This window comes from Lipomyces chichibuensis (assembly GCF_038497645.1).
Source record: "Lipomyces chichibuensis strain CBS 12929 unplaced genomic scaffold V1513scaffold_20, whole genome shotgun sequence".
Taxonomy (NCBI): Eukaryota; Fungi; Ascomycota; class Lipomycetes; order Lipomycetales; family Lipomycetaceae; genus Lipomyces; species Lipomyces chichibuensis.
This window is the reverse complement of record NW_027117472.1, coordinates 166,026-186,832: the sequence shown is the minus strand read 5'-3', so window position 1 is coordinate 186,832 and position 20,807 is coordinate 166,026. Positions and strand designations below refer to the sequence as shown.

Here is a 20,807-nt window from a genome sequence, read left to right as displayed (position 1 = left end):
TTGGATCACAGCATCGGATTCACGACTCTAAACCTGATTTTGTAAATTTTTAAAACTCGCTTTTTCGCAAACCACGGTAATCAAAGTCATCGCTGGTTTCCACTCCACAGCGTAGCACATCAAAATTGTAAAATTCGAGACTACGGGTCGAAACTGCACAGCTGAACTTCATTACACAAACGGACTGATCTTTATCTTTACAACACATGTGACACCTGCACAGCGACTGTCCCAATGAAGTGAAAGGAGTAAAAGATAATACAGACACTACCACTAAGTATTTTGTGTTTGTGAGAACGGTCACTCGACCTTGTGTCGCCGTGGAAACGGTAGCCATTGCGAAGCGCTCGAAGGAAAAAGGCTTCATATATGTCTGGGTGAGTCGTATTTAGTGAATGTATTGCTACATTATCTAGATACCCTTTAGTGATGACTGTGAATTAGTTTATTTCATTATTTGGTTACTTGAGTTTATTAATTTATGTCTAGATCTCTTCGCGACCTCTCAAAGGCTGTAACGGCGGCGCTATCAAGCGCAGACCCGCCGCTTGCACGCGATCAAAGGGTAGAGCTCCCAGACACACTGTCTGGCAGTCTCACTGCATATATTAATAAGCACGACAAGTACGAGGCTAGTGATGCTCAAAAATTGCATGAAGAGTTGGTGAATGCTTGTAGAACATATGTGGTTTCTCCCAATTCGCCTCAAGAGAGTCTCTTTCTGCAGATAATATTACAGCTTATTCCAAACGTAACTGCGCACCAAGACGGCGTGAAATTTTGGATCGACCAGTTTGTGCTTCCAGCAATTGATTCTGCCGGAAGATCGCGTGCGATAGTTGAAGATGCACGAGCGTTTTTATTCAATATCATGGTATATGATGCAGATGATGAAAGCATAGACTTGCAGTTACGCGATAAATTGTCGGATTTCGTAGCAGACATGTTAGTCCGGATCTATGTCGGAACAAAACAACTGGTTGGTGTCACTGGGACTTCTATGACCGAGTATGCAGGTGATGATGTTGCAGAACGTCAAGTGATTTGCATACAAAATGCGGAGAGTGAATTGAGACGATTTGGCAACAGACGCCCAAAAGCATTTTTCAACGTTCTCGATCAGTATTTTGTGAAGAAGGAATATCGGGTAGCTATTCTCAGTCTGCTGTGCTCATTTATGCAGGCACAGCCGCCGCATTTGTTCGAAACTCACAGTTCGAAACTAGTTGGTCACCTGTACAAATGTCTTTTACACGACAGATCGGCTGTTGCAGTTAACTTGGCTTGTACCGTGTTTGTAATGCTACTTCCACATATCTGCAGTATACTTGGTCCTGACTTACCAAAAATCTTCGCTGTATATGCGAGAATGATGTATTGGGACATCCTATACAAGAAAGAATTTGCAGCTCCAGGAGACGCTGTTGAAGAAGATGGACGTGCGCATAACGGGCCCGACGATTTAGGCAGCTCAAAGTCAAGCGATGATGCGTCGAGCCCCAGTAGTACTATGTCGTATGGCGGGTATTATTATTATGATGACACGGAGGGTAAGGATCCCGGACAGGGTAGTCTTCTGACAGTCATCAGGCCACAGGGGGAGCAACAGACGTGGGACATATTAGGTATGCTATTGCTAATCAAAATTGCTGCCAACTAATTGACACTTCGTTCTTGCAGACGGTAGCTTTGATGACCCCGCAGGCGCTGGTCCAGACTCCTTGACCGTTAACTATTCGAGGATCTTCACATTTATATATGGACTATACCCGATCCACTTTTTGACATTCCTCACAAGTCCAAGGCGATATTTCCGAATGCGCAACGCTGAAATCAGCGATTACATAAAGTACGATATTGACGATATCGCGTTACGTTCACAGGTTATGTCACGGCGCCATTTACTACATCCTAATTTCTTCCGCTATACATTTGAGAGCGAGATTTCAGATAGGCAGCGATGGGACCTTGCGGGAACGGCAGAGGATGTCGCGGCATTCTGTATCACACTTGATACAAAGAATCTTGAGATGCCGGAAATGCAGGAGCCTACTGTTATTTTCCGAGGATTTCATGATCATCCTGAGCACTCTACTGAAGATCCACTGCCCGCTTTCATGTCTCTCGACGAATCGGCTGAAACTGATGTGGAAATCGTTCCGTCAGACGAACGCCCAACAGATTCAGGCACTTCGGAAGTGCAAGATGCGATGCATCGCGATGAGGCTTTCTCTGTGATTGACGCACTTGACGAGATTCCGGAAGACAGCTACTTGTTCCCTACGGAGGACAATATTGGTCGCGCCTCCGATCGCGCTTCGATTGGAATCGGTAGTGACGGTCACAGCACAGGAGGGCGTATTTCCGCTCCGATTATTGAGCCGTTCATGGTGAAGGGCCTTCAGTCTACCAGCTCTGAGAGCGAACGGTCAAAGGTTGTGGCTAGTCCAAATTTTAAGCCTCAGACACCGATAGCTGCATCCGTCTCGTCTATCAGCGGGTCTGGAGAAATGTCGCCTGGTGGAAATACTCACAGACCAATTATGGACATCGAATCGATTCTCGAAGATCATAGAGACATTAATAGTCTAGTCATGTCGCGCCGCGGATCAGTCGAGACTGCGTCTCTGGGGATGTCATCACCAGTATATCGATCCCAGCAACACGGTTCCTTGTCCGAAAGCATATCGTCCCTCAAGCTACCAGCCCCTATCACAAACATCAACTCTAATATAGGACCCGATATTGAACATACTACATCAAGTGAGGAGGGTCAGCGGCACGCCTCCGTTGCATCATCTATCAAGTCTTTACCTTTGTCTCCGAAGACGCAAAGCTCTCCGGGGCTATCACGTCAGAACCCCAAGAGTCCGATGTCGTTTATGCAGCTCTCACATGCTCATTTTCTCGGTAGTAGCAGTATCAGCGCCAACACAGTATCCAATGCAGCACCATCCCAAGATTTGAGGTCAATGGTTCAAGTCCCGGTCCCTTATCTACAGCGACAACTTCTAGTCCTGCGTAACGAGCTTAACTTTGAACGATATCTGAAGCAGTTGCGGCTACGAAATTTACGACGACTGAAGGAGCAATATTCAATTCTTCAGCGAGACGATGCAAACACGCAGGGTTTGCTGTTGTCGAATCGCATGTTGCAAACTAAGATTGAGCGGCTGCAGACCGATGCGAAAAAGCAACATGCCACACTTACGACGTTGGCAACAGATCGTGCTAAATATTCAAATCAGCTTCTTCAGAAGAATCGAGATTTAAAAGCAGAACGGGACCAGTGGAAGGCCGAAGAAGATGGAGTTCGTGGTGCGTTAGAAGCGTCTCGAATGGAGGTTGAAATGTTGAAGCAGGGATTTCTTGAGAAAGAAGCTGAGATTGAGAGAGTTGGTCGCAGGCTAAAGGATGCCATGACGACCGCAAGTGAAGTGGAGTCATTGAGAAAAAAATATACGGTACTTCAATCTCGTGTTCTTGAGATGTACGCGAGGGATGAGCGGAAATCGAAGGCACCGTTGACAGACGAGAACGAAGAACTGCAAAACCGTATTGCAAAGCTTGAGTTACGGGTCAAACTGGCTGAGTCCGAGTCACAACAACTTGAAAAACAATATTTGTCTAGAGTGGAGGAGCTGGAACAAGAGCTCACGGAGATCAAGAGCAGAATTCAGACCGGACAGAAGAGTGAGGTTTTGTAAATTATGGGTTCACCATCGTTTGTCGTTATTTCATCTAAGCATTGTTATAAATGGGATTGATCGGTTTGGGATGGATTGCTTTTTGCTAGGATTCGTATATCTCACATAAATTGGAGTTCTCTGTGCGAATTTTTGGTAATTGTCGACTAAGAATTGGCTTTATCTAAATTATTAATGTACGAATACGAATTGAGTTTATGACAATATATTGACGTTAAACATTCTTGATTCTATCCATAATGCGGCCTTTGGATCGATAACTTTGAAACAAAAGTCGCGAGAGACAGTTACCGAATAAACAAATCAGTCTTCGCTGGTCCTGAATATAGTCCCACCAACAACAGCATTCTCATCCGGTGCGCCTAGGGAGCTGAGATTCAGGCAAGTAATGAACACGCATTCGCCCCTCCACAGATAATTAACGTCTCGCGCCAGTCCTGTAGATGTTGGAGGAGGAAATCGCAAAATCACGGTCCGTTCGGCGGGGATGTATAAATCAACCAAGGCATACGCTGTTGCTCCCGCTCCATAGTACAACTTAACTTCTTGCGTTGTTGAAAGCCAATGTTTAACTGACAGTGATGCATTTCGTTGGATATCCAGTAAAATGACAGCACGCATACTGTGGACTGGTGGTTCCATGGCAGAAACGTCAGTAATTCGGAGACCGGGATTCAAGATCCGTACCACTGACATGTCGTTTGTTGCAACAGCTGGTTCGACATCAAAAGAAATGACAATACGGCCATCTGCAGTTGCCTTAATTACGTCCGTGTCATCTCCAAACCAATTTCGCGCCTCGTTGACAGTAAACGCATAAAATTTTCCTTCAAATGTTGGACCTAAAGTGTACTTCTCTCCACATCGCAGTTCTCCTTCAATGCAGACGACGTCCAGAATATACTGAGGCATTCGATCTTGGTGAGAGTAGTACTCAGCGCTGACCATGTGAAATCTAACTTTGGATTTTGGACAGACATTTCCTGAAACGGAAGGGTGGAAGTCGTCGGTAACTTCCGGATCCAAATCCATTTGCACGCGGGATGGTGTCATAATGCGCCTTTCAGATTGATGTTCATCCTTGAACATACTATCGTGTAAATAGTGTTGTTCATACGCCTTCGCGCCTCGAGCGTAAACGTCGAGAAATTCGTGGAGAATAGACATTTTAGCGCGATCGGTAGAATCGATTTTAAAATTTGAAATCGTCATTTTGCAGAATATAGGCGTGCAATCGCTGTCAGCATTGATCCAAACAGAGCCGCGAAAGTAGTCGTGGTCATACGTGGAAAAGGAAGGGAATGCCTCCATAATATATTCTTTCACGGACGCAGACATGGCACGCCGCGAGTCTGCGTTAGCAGCGTCTACTACAATGACAACTTTCCTCCGCAGTGACAGAACGATTTCTAAATCGTCGTGCCATGTTGGGCAGTCGAGGTTTAGCACATGGATGACAATTACGCCCGGATTCCAAAGGCACGTCGCCTGAATTATTGACTGCGTGCTGTGGATATACGGAGCTATCATGTGGACAATAGCACGGCTTTCGGTGCCTGCCTTGAGCCCGTTGTAGTAGTAATATGCACGTTGATATGGTGACCTGTAGAAAGATTGCGGCTGGTGTATGAATCCTTGTGCAATGCTGTAAAATATACCGGCACCATGGAACATTGTCAGAAAACCACTATCACGATAATCCTTGAAACTCTGCTTATTATGCAGCACGAGACATCGCAAGTGAACATCTGAATCGTGCGGTATGACGCCGAGTATTGACTTGCGAGCCTCGACTTTATTAGCCTCTTTCATTATACTAAGATAACATTGTCTGCTGTATGCACTTACGACACCCTGCTCGGACGAGGCTGGCGCCGAACCATATGAAGAGGATGTCGACGCCATAGAACTCGTAATGTTGAGCGTAGAGCGATGGAGGACTGCCATTTAGTCTTTTCCAACTTAGAACACTAAGCGGAAAGTGCTGATCGGAGAAGGAAGCTTGATGAGAACAAGCTTAATCGAAATCCTGGCGAAGCCATCGTGCCGGTGTATATACTAATTTGAATAAGACCTATCATGTTCAGCGCATGATGGGCCGATTCTAAGTTATGAGCACCGGAGAGATATAAGTCAACTTCGAAACGATGCGGCTCGACGCCAAGGCTGGCTGGGAGTTGCACAAAAACTTTTTGGTGAACATAGTGCTCCCAAATCCAATACATGATTCGACCCGATCAGCTTCGTCGAGATATTTTGTATTACCAACAATTAATCGTGCAACATGTCTGATAGCGAGTTGGAATACGATATCTCGAACGCGATCGCGTCGTTCCGGAGGGGGTCGTCATCGGGATCAGATGCTGATAGCGACCTCGATATTGTTGGCAGAAAGCGAAAGGCCTCGAGACAACAAGCACCCGTCAAGGATGCAAGGGAAAGTGAGGATGAGTCATCAAAGACTTCCAAAGAAAAAATTGTGTCCGATAATGATGACTATACTGATGATGAAGATTTCTTCAAGAATTTGCCTGTTCCCGCGTCTGTAGCTTCTAGTGATGCAGCGCAGAGGAGAAAGAAGGTTAATCCAGGCAAATTCAACGCGCTCGGTCTGTCCACGTCGCTCGTGAAAGCTATTCATCGAAAAGGATACAAAACGCCTACACCCATTCAGCGTAAGACTATCCCACTTGTGCTCGAAGGTCTTGATGTTGTTGGTATGGCCCGGACTGGTTCGGGCAAGACGGCTGCGTTCGTCCTGCCAATGATCGAGAAACTAAAGACGCACAGCGCGAAAGTGGGCTCGCGGGCGATAATTCTCTCTCCAAGCAGAGAACTGGCATTACAGACGCTGAAGGTTGTCAAGGAGTTCTCGAGGGGTACTGATTTGAAGAGCGTGTTACTAGTAGGTGGTGACAGTCTAGAAGATCAGTTTGGCTGGATGATGGCCAACCCCGATATTATCATTGCAACACCAGGTCGATTTGCACATTTGAAAGTAGAAATGGATCTTGACCTACGATCCGTCGAGTATATTGTTTTCGACGAGGCTGACCGGTATGCCTTTGCTCGTATATGTTTGATAACAATGCTAATTGCCTTTAGTCTCTTTGAACTCGGATTTTCTATGCAGCTGACATCAATTTTGGCCAGCTTACCGGCAACTCGACAGACCTTGTTATTCTCAGCGACACTACCCAAATCATTGGTCGAATTTGCACGTGCAGGCCTACATGATCCCGTTCTTGTCCGACTCGATGCCGACGCAAAGGTTTCTGAGGAGCTGGAAATGTTTTTCTTTAGCGTAAAGACGGCGGAGATTGATGGTGCATTGGCGTGGCTACTCCGGGAAGTTATTAAGATGCCTATTGCTGCAGAGATGCCAATGCGAGAAGAGGATTGGAAGTACCAAGAAGGCTCGGATGCTGACAGGGATAATGCCGCGGACTCAGAGGATGAGGTCAAGAAGAATGACAAGAAGAAATCCAAGAAAGATCTTTATAAGAAGAAATTTTCTGCACGTGTACCGGAACACAACGAACTCACTTCTGCTCACGCTACACTTATCTTCACCCCTACACGTCATCATGTGGAGTATGTTACTGGACTGCTCAGAGGGTTTGGCTACGCGGTATCGTACATCTACGGTTCGCTTGACCAACATGCACGCCGCGATCAGCTCGCAATGTTCAGATCCGGAGTCACTTCCATTCTCGTTGTGACAGACGTCGCCGCTCGAGGTATTGATATTCCGATTTTGTCGAACGTCATCAATTACGCGTTTCCTGGCTCACCAAAGGTATTCGTGCATCGTGTTGGTCGAACTGCTCGTGCAGGAAAGCGCGGTCGCGCGTTCTCGCTCGTCAAGGATTCTGAAGTCCCGTATTTACTTGACCTTGAGCTTTTCCTGGGCAAAAATTTACTGCTACCAGAACAAGTACAGGAGACCGATATTGATGACATAGATTACGCGGCGAATATGGTCGTGGGTAGCTTTCCTCGCGATGACCTTGAGCGGTCGTGTGAAGACGTGCAGAGTTTACTGGCCAAGGATTTCGATCTATTGTCGATTCAGCAAGTTTCGATCAAAGCTGAGAAACTGTACCTCAAGACCCGCGGATCCGCGTCGATGGAGAGTGTGAAGCGCGCAAAGGAGGTGATTGCTAAAGGGTGGGACTCTCTAAATCCTTTGTTCAAGGAACATAAACTTGCTGAGCGGGAAAACATGTTGGGACGGCTCGCGAACTTTCGACCAGCGGAAACAATATTTGAGCTAACGAGGAAGGGAGGTGTTGCAGTTGAATCTGGTGCAGATTTGATGAGACGGCGGAGAGCGCAAGTAGCTCCGATTCAACTACATGCAAAAGAAAAGGGAACCCTCAGGATTGGTCCTGAGGTCCCACAGAGAAAGGTGGATTTAGGGGACAGCGAGATAGACAACGACGATGATGGCGAGATTGAGGAGAAGACCGGAGCGGATTTGTCCGCTGCATCAGAAGCAGATCTCCTGAACACTTTCAAGCTTGCGTCTGAGGTCGGCAGTAAACGGAAACGAGGGTCCTCAGGTGATCGTGATGCGTCAATGTCTAAGAAGACAAAGAAGCTATCGTTTAAGGACGAGACGCACTACATATCTCATTACGCTCCTGCAGAAATAGCGCAAGACCGGGGTTATGGAATTAATTCCGGCAACTCGACTTCGATTACGTCATTCATGGATGCAGCTCCTGCGGCCGCGTTTGATCTTGTAGCAGACGAGCAAATGCGTCAGTCGACTGGTATCATTGGCAGCAACCGCACTAAGCTTACTAAATGGGACAAGAAGCGCGGCAAGTACGTGACCAAGTCAACTGGCGATGAGACTACGATGGGCGGCAAGAAGGGCAAGATGATCAGAGGAGAGAACGGTGTCCGTTTACCTGCTACTTACAAGTCGGGCCGGTTCGAAAGTTGGAAACAGGCGAACCGCAAGGGTCGTCTGCGCATTGGTGAGATGGAGAACGCCTCTAATTCGAGTCACAGCATGCCGCAGAATAGACGGTATAAGCACAAAGAAGTGAAGGCACCTAAGCCGGCGGACAGGTTGCGGGACGACTTCAAGCAACGGTCCAAGAGGTTTAAGGAAGCAGAGGCAAAGGGTCTTGTCAAAAACAAGAATACTACCAGTGAGCTCAGGTCGACGACAGAAATCCGCAAGATGCGGAACCTTAAGGAGAAGCGACGGCAGAAGAACGCGAGACCGAGCAGGAAGGCGAAGAAGTGATGATTGTAGAGCAGTAGAATAAAAGTTTTGCCTAATTAGCTATTTATGAAATAAATTTACTTGCATTGTACAATCAGATTCAAATAGAGTCTTATGCGCAGATTCATCATTTGAACAATAATTCTCTACATCTTTAGATTGACGTCGTGTTTGGATTACCTCTTTTCACTTATAACTTCCACTTAAACAATAATTAGGAATCCAAACACCTTAAGTTGTGAATGTGCCTCCTGGGATGAATCTGCGGAAGCCAAAAGTGAATGCGAATACGAGGAAAACAGTAATGGAGCCTGCTATGGCGCAAATGCGCATGTATGCCACAGTTATGCGAACACAGACCAATCAGGTGTGGCGTTAGATGCAGCCGCTTCAAGCTATCACGGCACATCTCAGATGCCGTGATGAGGTCCACAGCATCACCAGGAAGCAGCTTGCAACTGGCCGTAGAGGACGCAATCATGTCGTCCCAGGCCTCGCCATCCATCCAGGCGACTCCCCAGCCGCCGCCGCTGTCTGTCATGGACCAAAATCCACCGTCCGACTCGCTCTCTGCTGCTCCGAGTGTCCCGAATGGCTCCCAATCGCCGCCGCTGCTGTCGATCGCCACCCTCGCCCAGCTCCGCGTCGGCTGCAAGGTGTGGGTCTCCAAAGACCACGACTACCGCGTCGCCGAGCTCCTCTCCATCCACACAAAGAAAGGAGAGCCTGTATTTTATGTTCACTACCAGGATTTTAATAAGGTATTTTTTTCTGAATTTTTGCGATTTTTTACGTGCTCTGGTCGTCATCAAGAGACTGTTTGCCACCCCTTCCGTGACAATCTGTGGCGCTTATGCATTTACCCGGAGATCAAGAGTTCATGATCTTGGATCTGGCGGAGTGTTACCCGGCGATCAGATGCATACCGTTGATCACCAGGGTCCTATTTCGCGGAAAAGAGTTGACAGCGCAAGCAATGGGTTGTGATCGAGTCTGGCTGTGTGGAGGGACTCATCGGCTATTTGAGCTTCCACCCAGGATAATTCTTCACTATGCTAACATTTGACAGCGTCTCGACGAATGGGTCACCGCCCCGCGACTCGATCTCAGTCGACCAGTAGAATGGCCGCGACCTGAAAAGCCTAAGAAGGCACCCGCGTCCGCGGCGTCCAAGAACTCGAAGAACTCGAAAGACACACCACTCGCCCGGGATCGGAAGAACAAGAGATCTCGTGTGCCGGCCAAGATCGCTAAAGCAGCGCAACTTGCTCGAGCACGTGGAAAAGAAAATATTGAAGCGGGTCTTGTCAAGGATGATGTCGACCCATTCCTGGACGGACTCACGCCTGGCACTACCAACAATGCCACTCCTATGACCTCAACGCCGTCAGATGATGTTGACGCCAAGGACACCGACTTGATGGACTTGGACGACGCGCAGCCCGAGACAACTGACGGACTGCAGCCGGATAATTACTCTCGCGAGGAGGAGATTGAAAAGTTGCGTACGTCGGGGTCGATGACGCAGAATGCCCATGAAGTTGCTCGCGTACGCAATTTCATGAAGATTCAGTTTGGTCAGCACGAAATCGAGCCATGGTATTTCAGTCCATATCCAGTTGAATTAACAGAAGATGATTGCGTGTATATCTGCGAGTTCTGTCTCTCATATTACGGATCTATTAGGCAATTCCAGCGACACCGCGTCAAGTGCCAGCTACAGCATCCTCCGGGTAATGAGATATATCGTGATGAGAATGTGTCCTTTTTTGAAATAGATGGTAGGCGACAGCGCACATGGTGCCGCAATTTGTGCCTGCTTTCCAAACTCTTTTTGGATCACAAGACGCTTTATTATGATGTTGATCCGTTCTTGTTTTACTGCATGACAAGACGCGATGAACTCGGACATCATTTAGTCGGATACTTTTCGAAAGAGAAGGAGTCAGCTGAGCAATACAACGTCGCGTGTATCTTAACACTTCCGCAGTACCAGCGGCTCGGTTATGGAAAGCTTCTCATTGACTTCTCATACGAACTCTCTAAGAAAGAAGGCAAACTTGGTTCTCCAGAGAAACCATTGTCAGATTTAGGTCTACTGTCGTACCGTGCATACTGGTCCGACACAATCATCGAGTTACTAGCAGACGAAGAGCGCGATGTAAAAGAAACCACGATCGAAGAAATTGCGACAGCGACGTCGATGACGACTCAAGACGTTTTGCACACTCTCCAAACGCTAAACATGCTCAAATATTATAGGGGGCAGCATATCATCTGTCTAACGAACGGCGTACTAGAGTATCGCGAAAAATTAAATAAACGACGACGCAGAAAACTGGATCCGCAAAAGTTACAATGGAAACCTCCTGTATTCACGCCAGCACAGCTCCGGTTTGCTTGGTAATCCATATCATGCCGTTAATTTACATTTTCTTATTATTTTCACAAGGTCCAATATGGAGTTCATGGGCGTTAGCATTTTGATGTGTTCTTAATATTAGTGTTTGGGTTTCTCTTGTCCCTTGTATTTGCTCTTGGGAGTCGCCTTTCATATTGTATACCAATTTTTTAGTCGGTTTAGTACCGCTTGTATCATTGTCACTCGGAAGTGATGGAAGTCAAATATATTAAAGTTATATCTTGGTACAACTACAGTACAATACTCTTAATACGAAAACTATATTTCGATTGACAGCCACATATACCGTTTATAATCACAACTACTCGCTAACAACGACATCTTTGTAACACTTTATAACCTCCTACTAATTGATGAACCTTTCTTTTTCTTTCAAAATATCGCACTAGCGGCTAACATCTATCTTGTAATTCACCTCAACTTCAACGAAATATATGGAACCTCAACATCCTCATCATCCAAATCGTCCGCACAAATCTCGAAAATCAAAGTCTTCGCGTGCTCAGGCACCGGTTTCTTGGACACAGACTCAATGAGTTTTGTGAGCGGCAGATTATATTTATCCTGCAACTTCTTTGCCGGGAAGAACGACGCGTAGAGTAGACTTACGCCGTACGACAACATGGTGATCGTGAGACCCTCCTTCTCCTTGAAGTAGTCAATCAGCGCCTTCAACGTGATGTCCTTATCCAAATCGAACCTGTCCCAGATCTTATCGACTTCTTTGCCGTTGTACTTCAACTTGGGAGACGCGATCGGCTCGGAAAAGCCGAAGAATGGGAGCGACAAATTCACGAATCCGTTCTTATACGATTCGAGTTTGTTCTTGCCGTCGGCGACCTTATACAGTTCTAAATTCACAAGACCAGTAACCAAGGCTGTAGTTGTCGCAATCGCAGGAATAATCCGACCCGCAATCAGCTTCGTGCGGAGACGGTCGGCAGGTTCAATGGCGTAATTCAGCGCACGCAAATTCGAAGCCGCCGTTATGAAGTCAATGTGGTGGTTGGTATCATCGTCCTTTTCAAACTCGACGGCAACAAGCCTGTAGCCTGCAAGGGAAGATGGCGGCGGCAAGCTCTCGGCAAGCTTCTTGAGCTCGTCATCTTCGAGGCTCGTCGAGTCGCCTTCGACTGGCTCATTCTCGTTCACCTGGATCCTGACACCGGATCTAGGCGAGAACTCGGGAACCATTATATTCTCCAGGACTTTGTTAAACACGGTCAGATCAGTACATCCCTTCAGACCATAATTGAAAGCATGGAGATTAGCGCCTGCAACAATGAAGTTCATGTGTGTGTCGTTGCTGGGATCGAACACCAAGGGGTTAGGCGCACGCTTCGGACCGGACCAGAACTGCGATCCCGACGACGTGACAGCATCCTTAGGGAAATTGTACAAAAGCTGAGCAATCTCGTTGTTGTATTTCTTCTCAAACTCCAATCGCGCCCAGATAATGCATTCGTCGAAAGTGAGTGGCTTAGCAGTAACAAGATAAGATTGTAGGGTCTCCAGGATGGTCTTCTGGTCACCGCTCTGCTTCAGTGTGCTCTCAACAAAGTCAGGGTGCGATAGATACAGGTTGACGTTCTCCGCCGGAAGAACGAAGTACTCCTGAAACAAGTTCTTGGCCCACTACGACTCATTAGCATGCAAAACGCATAGAAACCTTGAAAACATACAGCAATGGTGTGTTCGATCTGATTTGGGAAGCTTCGGAGAGTGCAAAGAGGAATACTCTTTTCTGGAGGATCCTGACTAGACGAGTAACTCTCAGTGAGACCTGGATATATGACCTGAGTATTGCCTTTTGTTCCGAGAGTACCACTCTCTAGTAATGGTTTCCGGTAGAATACGCATCGTCGGTCCATATAAGTTCGCGCATCAACGTTATCGAGAGCGTTGGTCACGCCGTCCAATCCATTCCAGAAGTCGTCGTCAAAAACATTCTCACTGTCTGTACCAACCTTTTCCTGCTTTGACTCAATGTGACCAGCAAGCTCGGGATTCATAGTAACAGCAGCCCTTGCAGCGACCTCTGATTTTTGCTTGCCTACATCATGAGGTCGGAAAAGGAATTGTCGGTTCAAGTTTGACTTCTCGATAGAATCCATATCAGTAACAACGATTTTGCCTCGAGGACCAGTACCTAGTCCCATCAAAGCCCAGTTCTTCAGCATCTCACAACCGATTGCACCTGATCCGACCAAGAACTCGCGCATGTTGCAAATTTGCTCATGAAACTCCGTGCCGAAAACCGCAATCTGGTTGTCGTATCGTGACCCAGTCGGGGCGGTGTTCTCAACTGTTCTTGGGAATTTCTCAGGTAGTGATTCCAATGAATCATAATAGAAATACTGCTTAATCGGACCGAACTTTCCGGACGACGCCTTCAACACTTCTTGTGCAACAATACCGCCAAAGACAGCCGTCATGGGTGGAAGATCGCCTCGGGCTTGGTATGCCAGCTCCTTCAGCAACTTCTCATCCAATTCAGCGCCATTTAAAATTGAAGAGTTCTGCTCCGACAATGTGCGAGCAAGATGCAGCAATTCGTTCGCGTCCTCATCGTTATATGGTCTTGGAAGCTGGCCTTCGTGCTTGTTGGCAAATCCCTGCAGGGCCTGGAATCCAATATGAAGCTGAGCTGGCCGCTCCATCTTGGCGAAATCGGAAATCAAATACTCTGGCTTTTCTAACTGCTTCGACAGTGGCTCAAAGTCGACTGTGAAGGGCATTTGAACTTGAGTGAATAAGCCGCCCTTTACGTATGTACCGAGACCACTAAGCGAGCCAATGTTGAACGCATACGGGCCAAGGACTTTGACCTTCCTTGGATGACCATCATTTAATGATGGAATTCCCTCAACTTCGGTAAACTTAACATAGTCACCGTCCTCTAGACCATGACGGCTATCATCCAGCACGGACACATTTCCATTTTCATCGATGTCTGAAACAATTCCGTGGACGGGCTCGTTTCCGGTGGCATCAGTAATCTGGAAGTTGGTCCCAAAGTCGTTGAAAATGACGCCAAACAATCCTCGAACGTCAGCAGAAATGAAAGAAATATTATACTTGTGAGTGAATTCGTTGATCTGCAACTGAGTCTCAAGAGAAGTTTCAGTCAGGACGACAACCTGGAACTGGCTGATAGTAGGCGCATCCAGAGGACTTTCAAGAACAGACACTTTGACATACTGATTCAGTTCCGCAAGTCGTGGAGCGGTAGCAACAGCTCTCGACACGCCAATATCCTCCTCACGCAGAAAGAACTGTGACGAAAGGTCCTCGATCTTCGTTGGGGCAGGATCCCACAGGGTGATACTCTTGACACCGGCAAGAGTGACATTCTTGGCTAATCTACGATCAGCCATATTCGCTATCATGTAGACGAGCAATTTACTCACCAATTTCGACACCAAGGCCTTTAAGTCCAACAACAAGAATGTTCGATGTGTTCATCCGCTTCATGGCCTCCTCACCAAGGACGTATCTGCCATTTGGTGGCGTTAGCACGACCTCCACAGCAACCCGAGAAGTTAACGACAACTTACAGCTGGCGCGAATACAATCCCTCGTCAATGATAGGACCATCCTCGGTGTTATCAATCTGCATGCTATTTGCGTCCTGCAAATGTAACTCAATTAGCAAAGCAGAAATTACCATATTAGACACCATGAAACCGCCATGACCTCTATATCCCAGCATGACAATCCCATCTCTTCACTTGACACGTGATAAATAACTTACTGCCATTATGATGAATGGTGTTCACCCAAAGAAATCGATAAAAATCCTTGCGATAGTAAGGACACTACTTCAAGAACGTATAAACCGGGAGGCAATCGTGGACAAATCTAATCTATATATGTCCTCGAGCAATCGATGCACTGGAAATAAACGAAAGACTGCAACTAAGTGGGATTGCCGATTTATAAGCTCCAAGTTGCAAATCAACCGTGGCAATAGGGGAGTGGAGGTCAATGACGAGATATCTGGCCGGGAGACATTTAGTTGATTTGATGAGAAATCCAATTCCCTAACCGCGAAGAAGCAGGAAGAAGCCGCACGTCACAACCATCGCTGAGATAATTGTGAGTAAACCGGTTTGCAAATTCGGTTGCAGTTCGTTAGTTTGATGCGGCGACAGCCATTAGACGTTCACCAAAACTTTATGGTCGACAGATCAATCCATTGCTTGACTCGCAGATTTCACGGATATTTGTAGGCTTTTGCGCGAAGTATTCGACAGTTAAACTCAGAACAAATGTATCTTTCAGATCGACGACGGATACTCGTTCCTCCTCTAGCGCGACCACTGACTTACGTGGACGACACGCCGAAATCAGCTCTTAAAACAACTACTAAGTCCGACTCAAAGCTCGACTCTGCTCACAAAATTTACTTAAAGACATCAGTGCTACCTGATGCATCAGGGTCAGCCTATGTTGAACATCAGCAGAACAAAATTCTTGCCCTTGTGAATGGTCCACGGTCACAAAAAGGATCATTCTCGCCGACTGCAAAATTAGCTGTCGACGTCAAATTTCTCCCGTTTTCATCTGACGCGCACGTACTAGGCATTCAGCAGGGTGGTGGATATACCACCGGTCTTGAGCGGGCATTGGCGGACTTCATATATGCCTCGTTGATACCGTCAATAAGGCTGGCACAGTATCCAAAGTCAGGCATCAGTGTCTCGGTCGTCGTGATCTCGGGACCGCCAGTGTGGAAAGGACTCGTTAAGCAGATTGCGGCGTGCTGCGTCACCGCAGCCAGTGTTGCAGTTGTGGATGCCGGTATTGAAGTTGTGGATGTTGTCACGGCTTGTGCGGTCAAGTTCCCGATGGGAACCGAGGAAGATATTGAGATAGATCTTGACGAATATGGCATCGAAGAGACTTCCGAAGAGGATACAAACAAGATGAATATAGATGAAGTCCTAGGCGCTTCTAAGCTTCATGACATAGGACGAGGAGTTGTAAGTTACATGGCGAGCAGAGACGAGATATCAGGATTCTGGATCGACGATGAATCTCCAAAACGACCTGTTGCCGAGACAGCATATTCGATAGAGGGTGCCAGTTTGATTCGAGTGCTCAAAACTGCATGCGACGGCGCTAAGGAAGTACGAAAATTGGTCAATGCAGTTTTGCTTCAAGGTTTCCCGGAGCAAGAAGAGACATCTTGTCAGGCAACAAAGAAGATGAAACTTGGCGATTAAAGAAAGTTATGGCTAAACAGTTCCCATACGCGATTCTCGCATTCATCCGATGTCATACATTTCTGCAAGATATATCTAAAGTCATGTCATTAAGTTCCGGATCTGAATGTTAATATGTACGATTCTACATGTCGCTAGAGCTTCAAATGTAACCAATTCACTTGACAGAGCACTACTGTACAATTAATTTGGAATTGACAAAAATAAACTCTTCCATCACACATGAAGCGAAGGAGAGAAAGGGAAAAAGCGCAGCTTATGAGTCGAATAGCTATTATAAAATAGCACAAATATAAACATGGAAAAGCATTGAACAGTGTACATAATAAAACAAAATCACAATTGGCCGTCTAAACCATCAGTAAGTATATTTCCAAATTGTTGAATAGAAATCTTCCATGTATATGCATCGCATGCAATAGTGAACTGAAAAAAAGTTAACCTTTCTGTCTAGCAGGAACATCAAAAATCCTAAATCTCAGGTACAGCAAATAAGTTAGGCATAGATAAAAGAAACAAAATCACAGCGAATAGTTGGAATAATGATGTCGTCGACCAACCCACTTAGTACATGTATCTGCGTTCCAAACAGAACCTCAAGAGATTTATTAAGAGTAAATGTTGTCACAAAATATTCGTAGAAGATAGAATACCTTCCAGTTTTCTATATCGTCCAGCTAATATTATGACCCCCTAATTATTTCATATCGTGGCATGACCTTATATCTACTTTGGTGGGGATGAGTACGTCTTCGCAATGTCTGTCAAAACGGTGAGCTTCCCATACGAACAAAAGTAACTGTCAGCGCGACATACGTGGATTCTCGACAATGAATAAGAAGGCAAACTGGCAAGCATGTGCAGCCAATGAGACGAACAAAAGGGTGTAGCTAGCAGCCATAAGAGAGATGCCCTATGAAGTATTAGCATTCAAGCGGCCGAGCGTAGTTTACAAGATACTTACATAGTACCCAGCATATCCAACAGAGTACATAGGATGAGGAACGAGCTCGAAGATACCATCGAAGCAAAGCTCCAGATCCTCCAAGAAAAAGAAATCCCCCCAGTACCACGCATAATCCTTAACCACCCGATGAGCGTCGAGCTTAACCCACAGGTTAAAAAGGAAGAGAAAAATGCCGGCAGCCCATCGTCCCACATGAAGGGCCATTGTCTGATTCTCAGGAATACTCGCGCAAGCAACAGCGAAGAGTATGTATGAAGTGAAATCCGACATGAGGATAAGATCCACGACGCGGCGGAAAAGCAACCAGGTGTTATACTCGAGAGGAACAGTCTCAAAAGTATAGTCACTGCCCATCTTGGCTGAGAGCTCTCTCTTAATTATACCATAAGTTGTGCGACGGAGAACAGAAGCATTGGGACCAGGTCTGTTGAAAATCCTGGTTTTGGCAGCCCACTTAGTTAGCCGCCTGTGGAACGATTGCTGATACAGTAGGTAACCGAGACCGCCATTGTAAGACAATCGAGAGATAGCATAGATTCCGAGGAAAGTCCATTTTCGAAAGTTTGATGGAAGAATCAGGTATAGGGCCACATAGAAAGTAAGGATCGTAAGAGTCAATATATCTGCAATTGACTTGGGCTTACGAGGATCTAGTAGCGCAGTAACCATATCCTCAGTCTCAGGCACAGCAAAAACTACATTTACGGTTAGACAAATACAGAGAAATTGAAAGAATATGTAGTCAAAGGGCGATAACTGGACGTGAAATAGGGAAATTCGACAGCTTCTAGTCGCACTATTCTAAGAACGTTGCTCATAGAACGTGGCGTGGAACAAGCAAGCAGGGATCGATTACCACACGATATCAAGACCATTGGGCAAATCATCACACATACCGGTTCCATCAGGAGTGCGGCCGTACGTCACGGTACTCGTCTGTGGCTTCAGATAGTTCCTGACCTTAATCTCCTTCTGGAGCTTCTTCAGCTGCACACCCTTCTGAAGTAGAGCTGCTTTCCGCTGAGCATACTTCTTCGCGATCAAGTCTTTATTTGAAAGTAGCCTGCGCTTCGACTTCATGAGGAGTGATGCCTTTGCGCCGGTGCCGATAACATCCTGCTGTACGGGCGAACCCGGCTTCGATGACGCAAGGAGCACTGGATCATCAGACAGGGCCGGGGAGGAGTGCCGGGAACGGACTAGAGTCGGGTCTGCCTTCATGTTGACGGTCTATGCTGTTGAAGCTAGAAGAAAATGGCAGTAGGGAGTAGAACTGAGAATGCGGCCAGTACGAGCGTAGAGTCTGCCTGTTGCAAAGTGTGCGACTAAGGGAAATTGGAGAAGAGGTCGATCGCGCGACCAAAGACCCGCTCTGACTAGCTTTTTTCTCGCTGCGGTCTGCGCGCTCGGCTGGCTTAGCGCCATTTAGCCCTAACCCTTTCCTGGCCACGTGCAGCTTGCGCTGCTCCGGCGACCCGGCAATTCTGCAAGAACCTCATATGTTTATTGGTCCTCATTTATGGTAGCTACGATAATAGATAAATCGCGTCTTTATTTGGTTAATAATGAAAGTCTGTCGGTGCTATCGCTGCGGCGACACATGCTCGAAAGCTCATTGCGTCACCCCCAATAAGCCGAGAAACCTAATCGGCCTATCAGAGCGTGTAACTGTTGCGTTAATCGTCACATTTATGGCTTAAATCTTCATCTACTAACATTCTGGTATCAGCATTAAACATTAGGCATACGACCAAACGTGAGAACGTTATTCAACGTATTTTGGTTCTTTTGGGCTTGATTTTATATCACACGCCACACAATCAGCCTTAGATGCTGGCCACCGAATTCAATAAATCAAAGGCGATAAGTTAATTGCCCCTGAAGCTATAGCATTTTCTATGTACACATAGTACCACAAATCATTACTTCAGATTAGTTTATCATCAATTCATTCTCTACCATAATATCATTTGCGCAATCGCATATCTGGAGCGTTCGTTGTGCATTCACATTTACCTCTCCCTTCACCTCATCTCTCACGTACGTATGTCTATTGAAGAAAAGATGTGCAAATCCTCTTATCTTCTACAACACTTGCTCGGAGGCTTTACTTCTCCTTCTTGCCTGCAGCGCGCTCTCTATCCCGCTTGGCGTAAATCTCAGCAGTGAATGGCCTATGGAACATTAGAAACTGCTCAAAAGAGCGCAACTATACATTACTCACTCCTCAAAACGCAAGGCAATCATGTACATGACCAAGACAAAGGCGGACACGGCAATACCAGCCGGCTTAGCAAACCACAGCGCTGTTCCTAAGAACGACAAGGTGCTGCCGTAGTACATCGGATTATCAGTAATGTTGAACGGGAAACCCGTCACGCGAGCTTCCATGAGAATACCGAAATAGTCGCCGAGGTATGTGCCAGTGACGCCGAGGGCCCACATACTGCTGAGCACGAGAACATTGCCATATGCGAATATGAGGCCAGCGAAGATCTTGACAGGGAGCACATCGAGAGGGTCGTAGATTGGCTGATCTCGGAGAGCCTTCTCGTACCTGGCTCTTGTCAGTATTCACGGAACGAGTAAGCGGGCACAGCTAGCAAAGACATACAATAAATCGCGAATAATTCCAAGGGAGAAAATCGTAACTGCCAAAGTGTAGCAGCCACACTTCGGTTTACCAAGCGCAAGCTTAGTAAGAAAGTGCGTGTTGTATTCTATATTCAAACTGCCGTAAGCATCAAAGAATATTTTTTAAATTGACTTGCGAGAAACATACCAAGACGGGCAACAATGTTCCAGAAGATGGGGTTGAAGGCCACTGAGAGCGCCGAATCTAGTAGTTGCGTTAGCCTACTGATATTTAATTCAGGTTCTCAAACTCTATAAAGAGGACTGGTACATTTCAGCGAATCCTGAGAGAAATCAATGTATGTCTTAACGCTGTCCATTTTGTATATTAAACTCCAAGCAGACGACTTAAAAATCTACTAAGATATGTTAGCTCACTTTCCTTGAATAAGACTCATTGGAAACAAATTAAATTCCCTCAATTGAGTCTCGCTATAGCAAAATATGCACTAACCTACGTATTCAAATCAATTGGCGATGAGGTTGGGGACAGGAGAATGTCGAAGCGTCTACTGTTTGACGTTTCTAGCCGACCAAGTTCCCTCGGCCATCGAGAACCACGAGCCGCTGCGCGTCCTTAGGTCACGGAGAGATGGCGGGCTGACAT

The 20,807-nt window shown here is 46.5% G+C and overlaps 8 protein-coding genes across 8 annotated transcripts; 4 read left to right on the top strand and 4 right to left on the bottom strand.

The window, feature by feature from the left end:
• Window positions 1–132: 132 nt before the first annotated feature.
• V1513DRAFT_446584 (Hamartin protein-domain-containing protein) lies at window positions 133–3,935 on the top strand. Its single transcript, XM_066898290.1, has 3 exons — window positions 133–377; window positions 490–1,625; window positions 1,681–3,935. Exons 1-3 carry the CDS (start codon window positions 370–372, stop codon window positions 3,705–3,707), a joined length of 3,171 nt encoding a protein of 1,056 aa, XP_066753056.1. The 5' UTR covers window positions 133–369; the 3' UTR covers window positions 3,708–3,935.
• On the bottom strand, window positions 3,897–5,953 carry V1513DRAFT_446582 (uncharacterized protein). The gene has a single exon (XM_066898289.1). The coding sequence runs from the start codon at window positions 5,652–5,654 to the stop codon at window positions 4,011–4,013; it is 1,644 nt and encodes a 547-aa protein (XP_066753055.1). The 5' UTR covers window positions 5,655–5,953; the 3' UTR covers window positions 3,897–4,010.
• Window positions 5,855–9,227, top strand: V1513DRAFT_116745 (P-loop containing nucleoside triphosphate hydrolase protein). Its single transcript, XM_066894140.1, has 2 exons — window positions 5,855–6,764; window positions 6,813–9,227. Exons 1-2 carry the CDS (start codon window positions 5,992–5,994, stop codon window positions 8,968–8,970), a joined length of 2,931 nt encoding a protein of 976 aa, XP_066753054.1. The 5' UTR covers window positions 5,855–5,991; the 3' UTR covers window positions 8,971–9,227.
• Window positions 9,228–9,376: 149 nt separating this feature from the next.
• On the top strand, window positions 9,377–11,598 carry V1513DRAFT_446579 (acyl-CoA N-acyltransferase). The gene is made up of 2 exons (XM_066898288.1): window positions 9,377–9,710; window positions 10,019–11,598. Exons 1-2 carry the CDS (start codon window positions 9,429–9,431, stop codon window positions 11,354–11,356), a joined length of 1,620 nt encoding a protein of 539 aa, XP_066753053.1. The 5' UTR covers window positions 9,377–9,428; the 3' UTR covers window positions 11,357–11,598.
• Window positions 11,562–15,474, bottom strand: V1513DRAFT_446576 (uncharacterized protein). Its single transcript, XM_066898287.1, has 5 exons — window positions 15,126–15,474; window positions 14,929–15,002; window positions 14,782–14,867; window positions 13,054–14,729; window positions 11,562–13,006 (listed from the first exon to the last, which is right to left on the bottom strand). Exons 1-5 carry the CDS (start codon window positions 15,129–15,131, stop codon window positions 11,783–11,785), a joined length of 3,066 nt encoding a protein of 1,021 aa, XP_066753052.1. The 5' UTR covers window positions 15,132–15,474; the 3' UTR covers window positions 11,562–11,782.
• Window positions 15,475–15,553: 79 nt separating this feature from the next.
• On the top strand, window positions 15,554–16,862 carry V1513DRAFT_446572 (3' exoribonuclease family, domain 1-domain-containing protein). Its single transcript, XM_066898286.1, has one exon. The coding sequence runs from the start codon at window positions 15,643–15,645 to the stop codon at window positions 16,597–16,599; it is 957 nt and encodes a 318-aa protein (XP_066753051.1). The 5' UTR covers window positions 15,554–15,642; the 3' UTR covers window positions 16,600–16,862.
• Window positions 16,863–17,106: 244 nt separating this feature from the next.
• Window positions 17,107–18,440, bottom strand: V1513DRAFT_116750 (uncharacterized protein). The gene has a single exon (XM_066894141.1). It carries the CDS (start codon window positions 18,233–18,235, stop codon window positions 17,549–17,551), a length of 687 nt encoding a protein of 228 aa, XP_066753050.1. The 5' UTR covers window positions 18,236–18,440; the 3' UTR covers window positions 17,107–17,548.
• Window positions 18,441–19,376: 936 nt separating this feature from the next.
• On the bottom strand, window positions 19,377–20,741 carry V1513DRAFT_485388 (phospholipid methyltransferase-domain-containing protein). Its single transcript, XM_066900471.1, has 6 exons — window positions 20,655–20,741; window positions 20,472–20,556; window positions 20,349–20,405; window positions 20,181–20,286; window positions 19,791–20,123; window positions 19,377–19,740 (listed from the first exon to the last, which is right to left on the bottom strand). Exons 2-6 carry the CDS (start codon window positions 20,518–20,520, stop codon window positions 19,674–19,676), a joined length of 612 nt encoding a protein of 203 aa, XP_066753049.1. The 5' UTR covers window positions 20,521–20,556; window positions 20,655–20,741; the 3' UTR covers window positions 19,377–19,673.
• Between the last annotated feature and the right edge of the window lie 66 nt (window positions 20,742–20,807).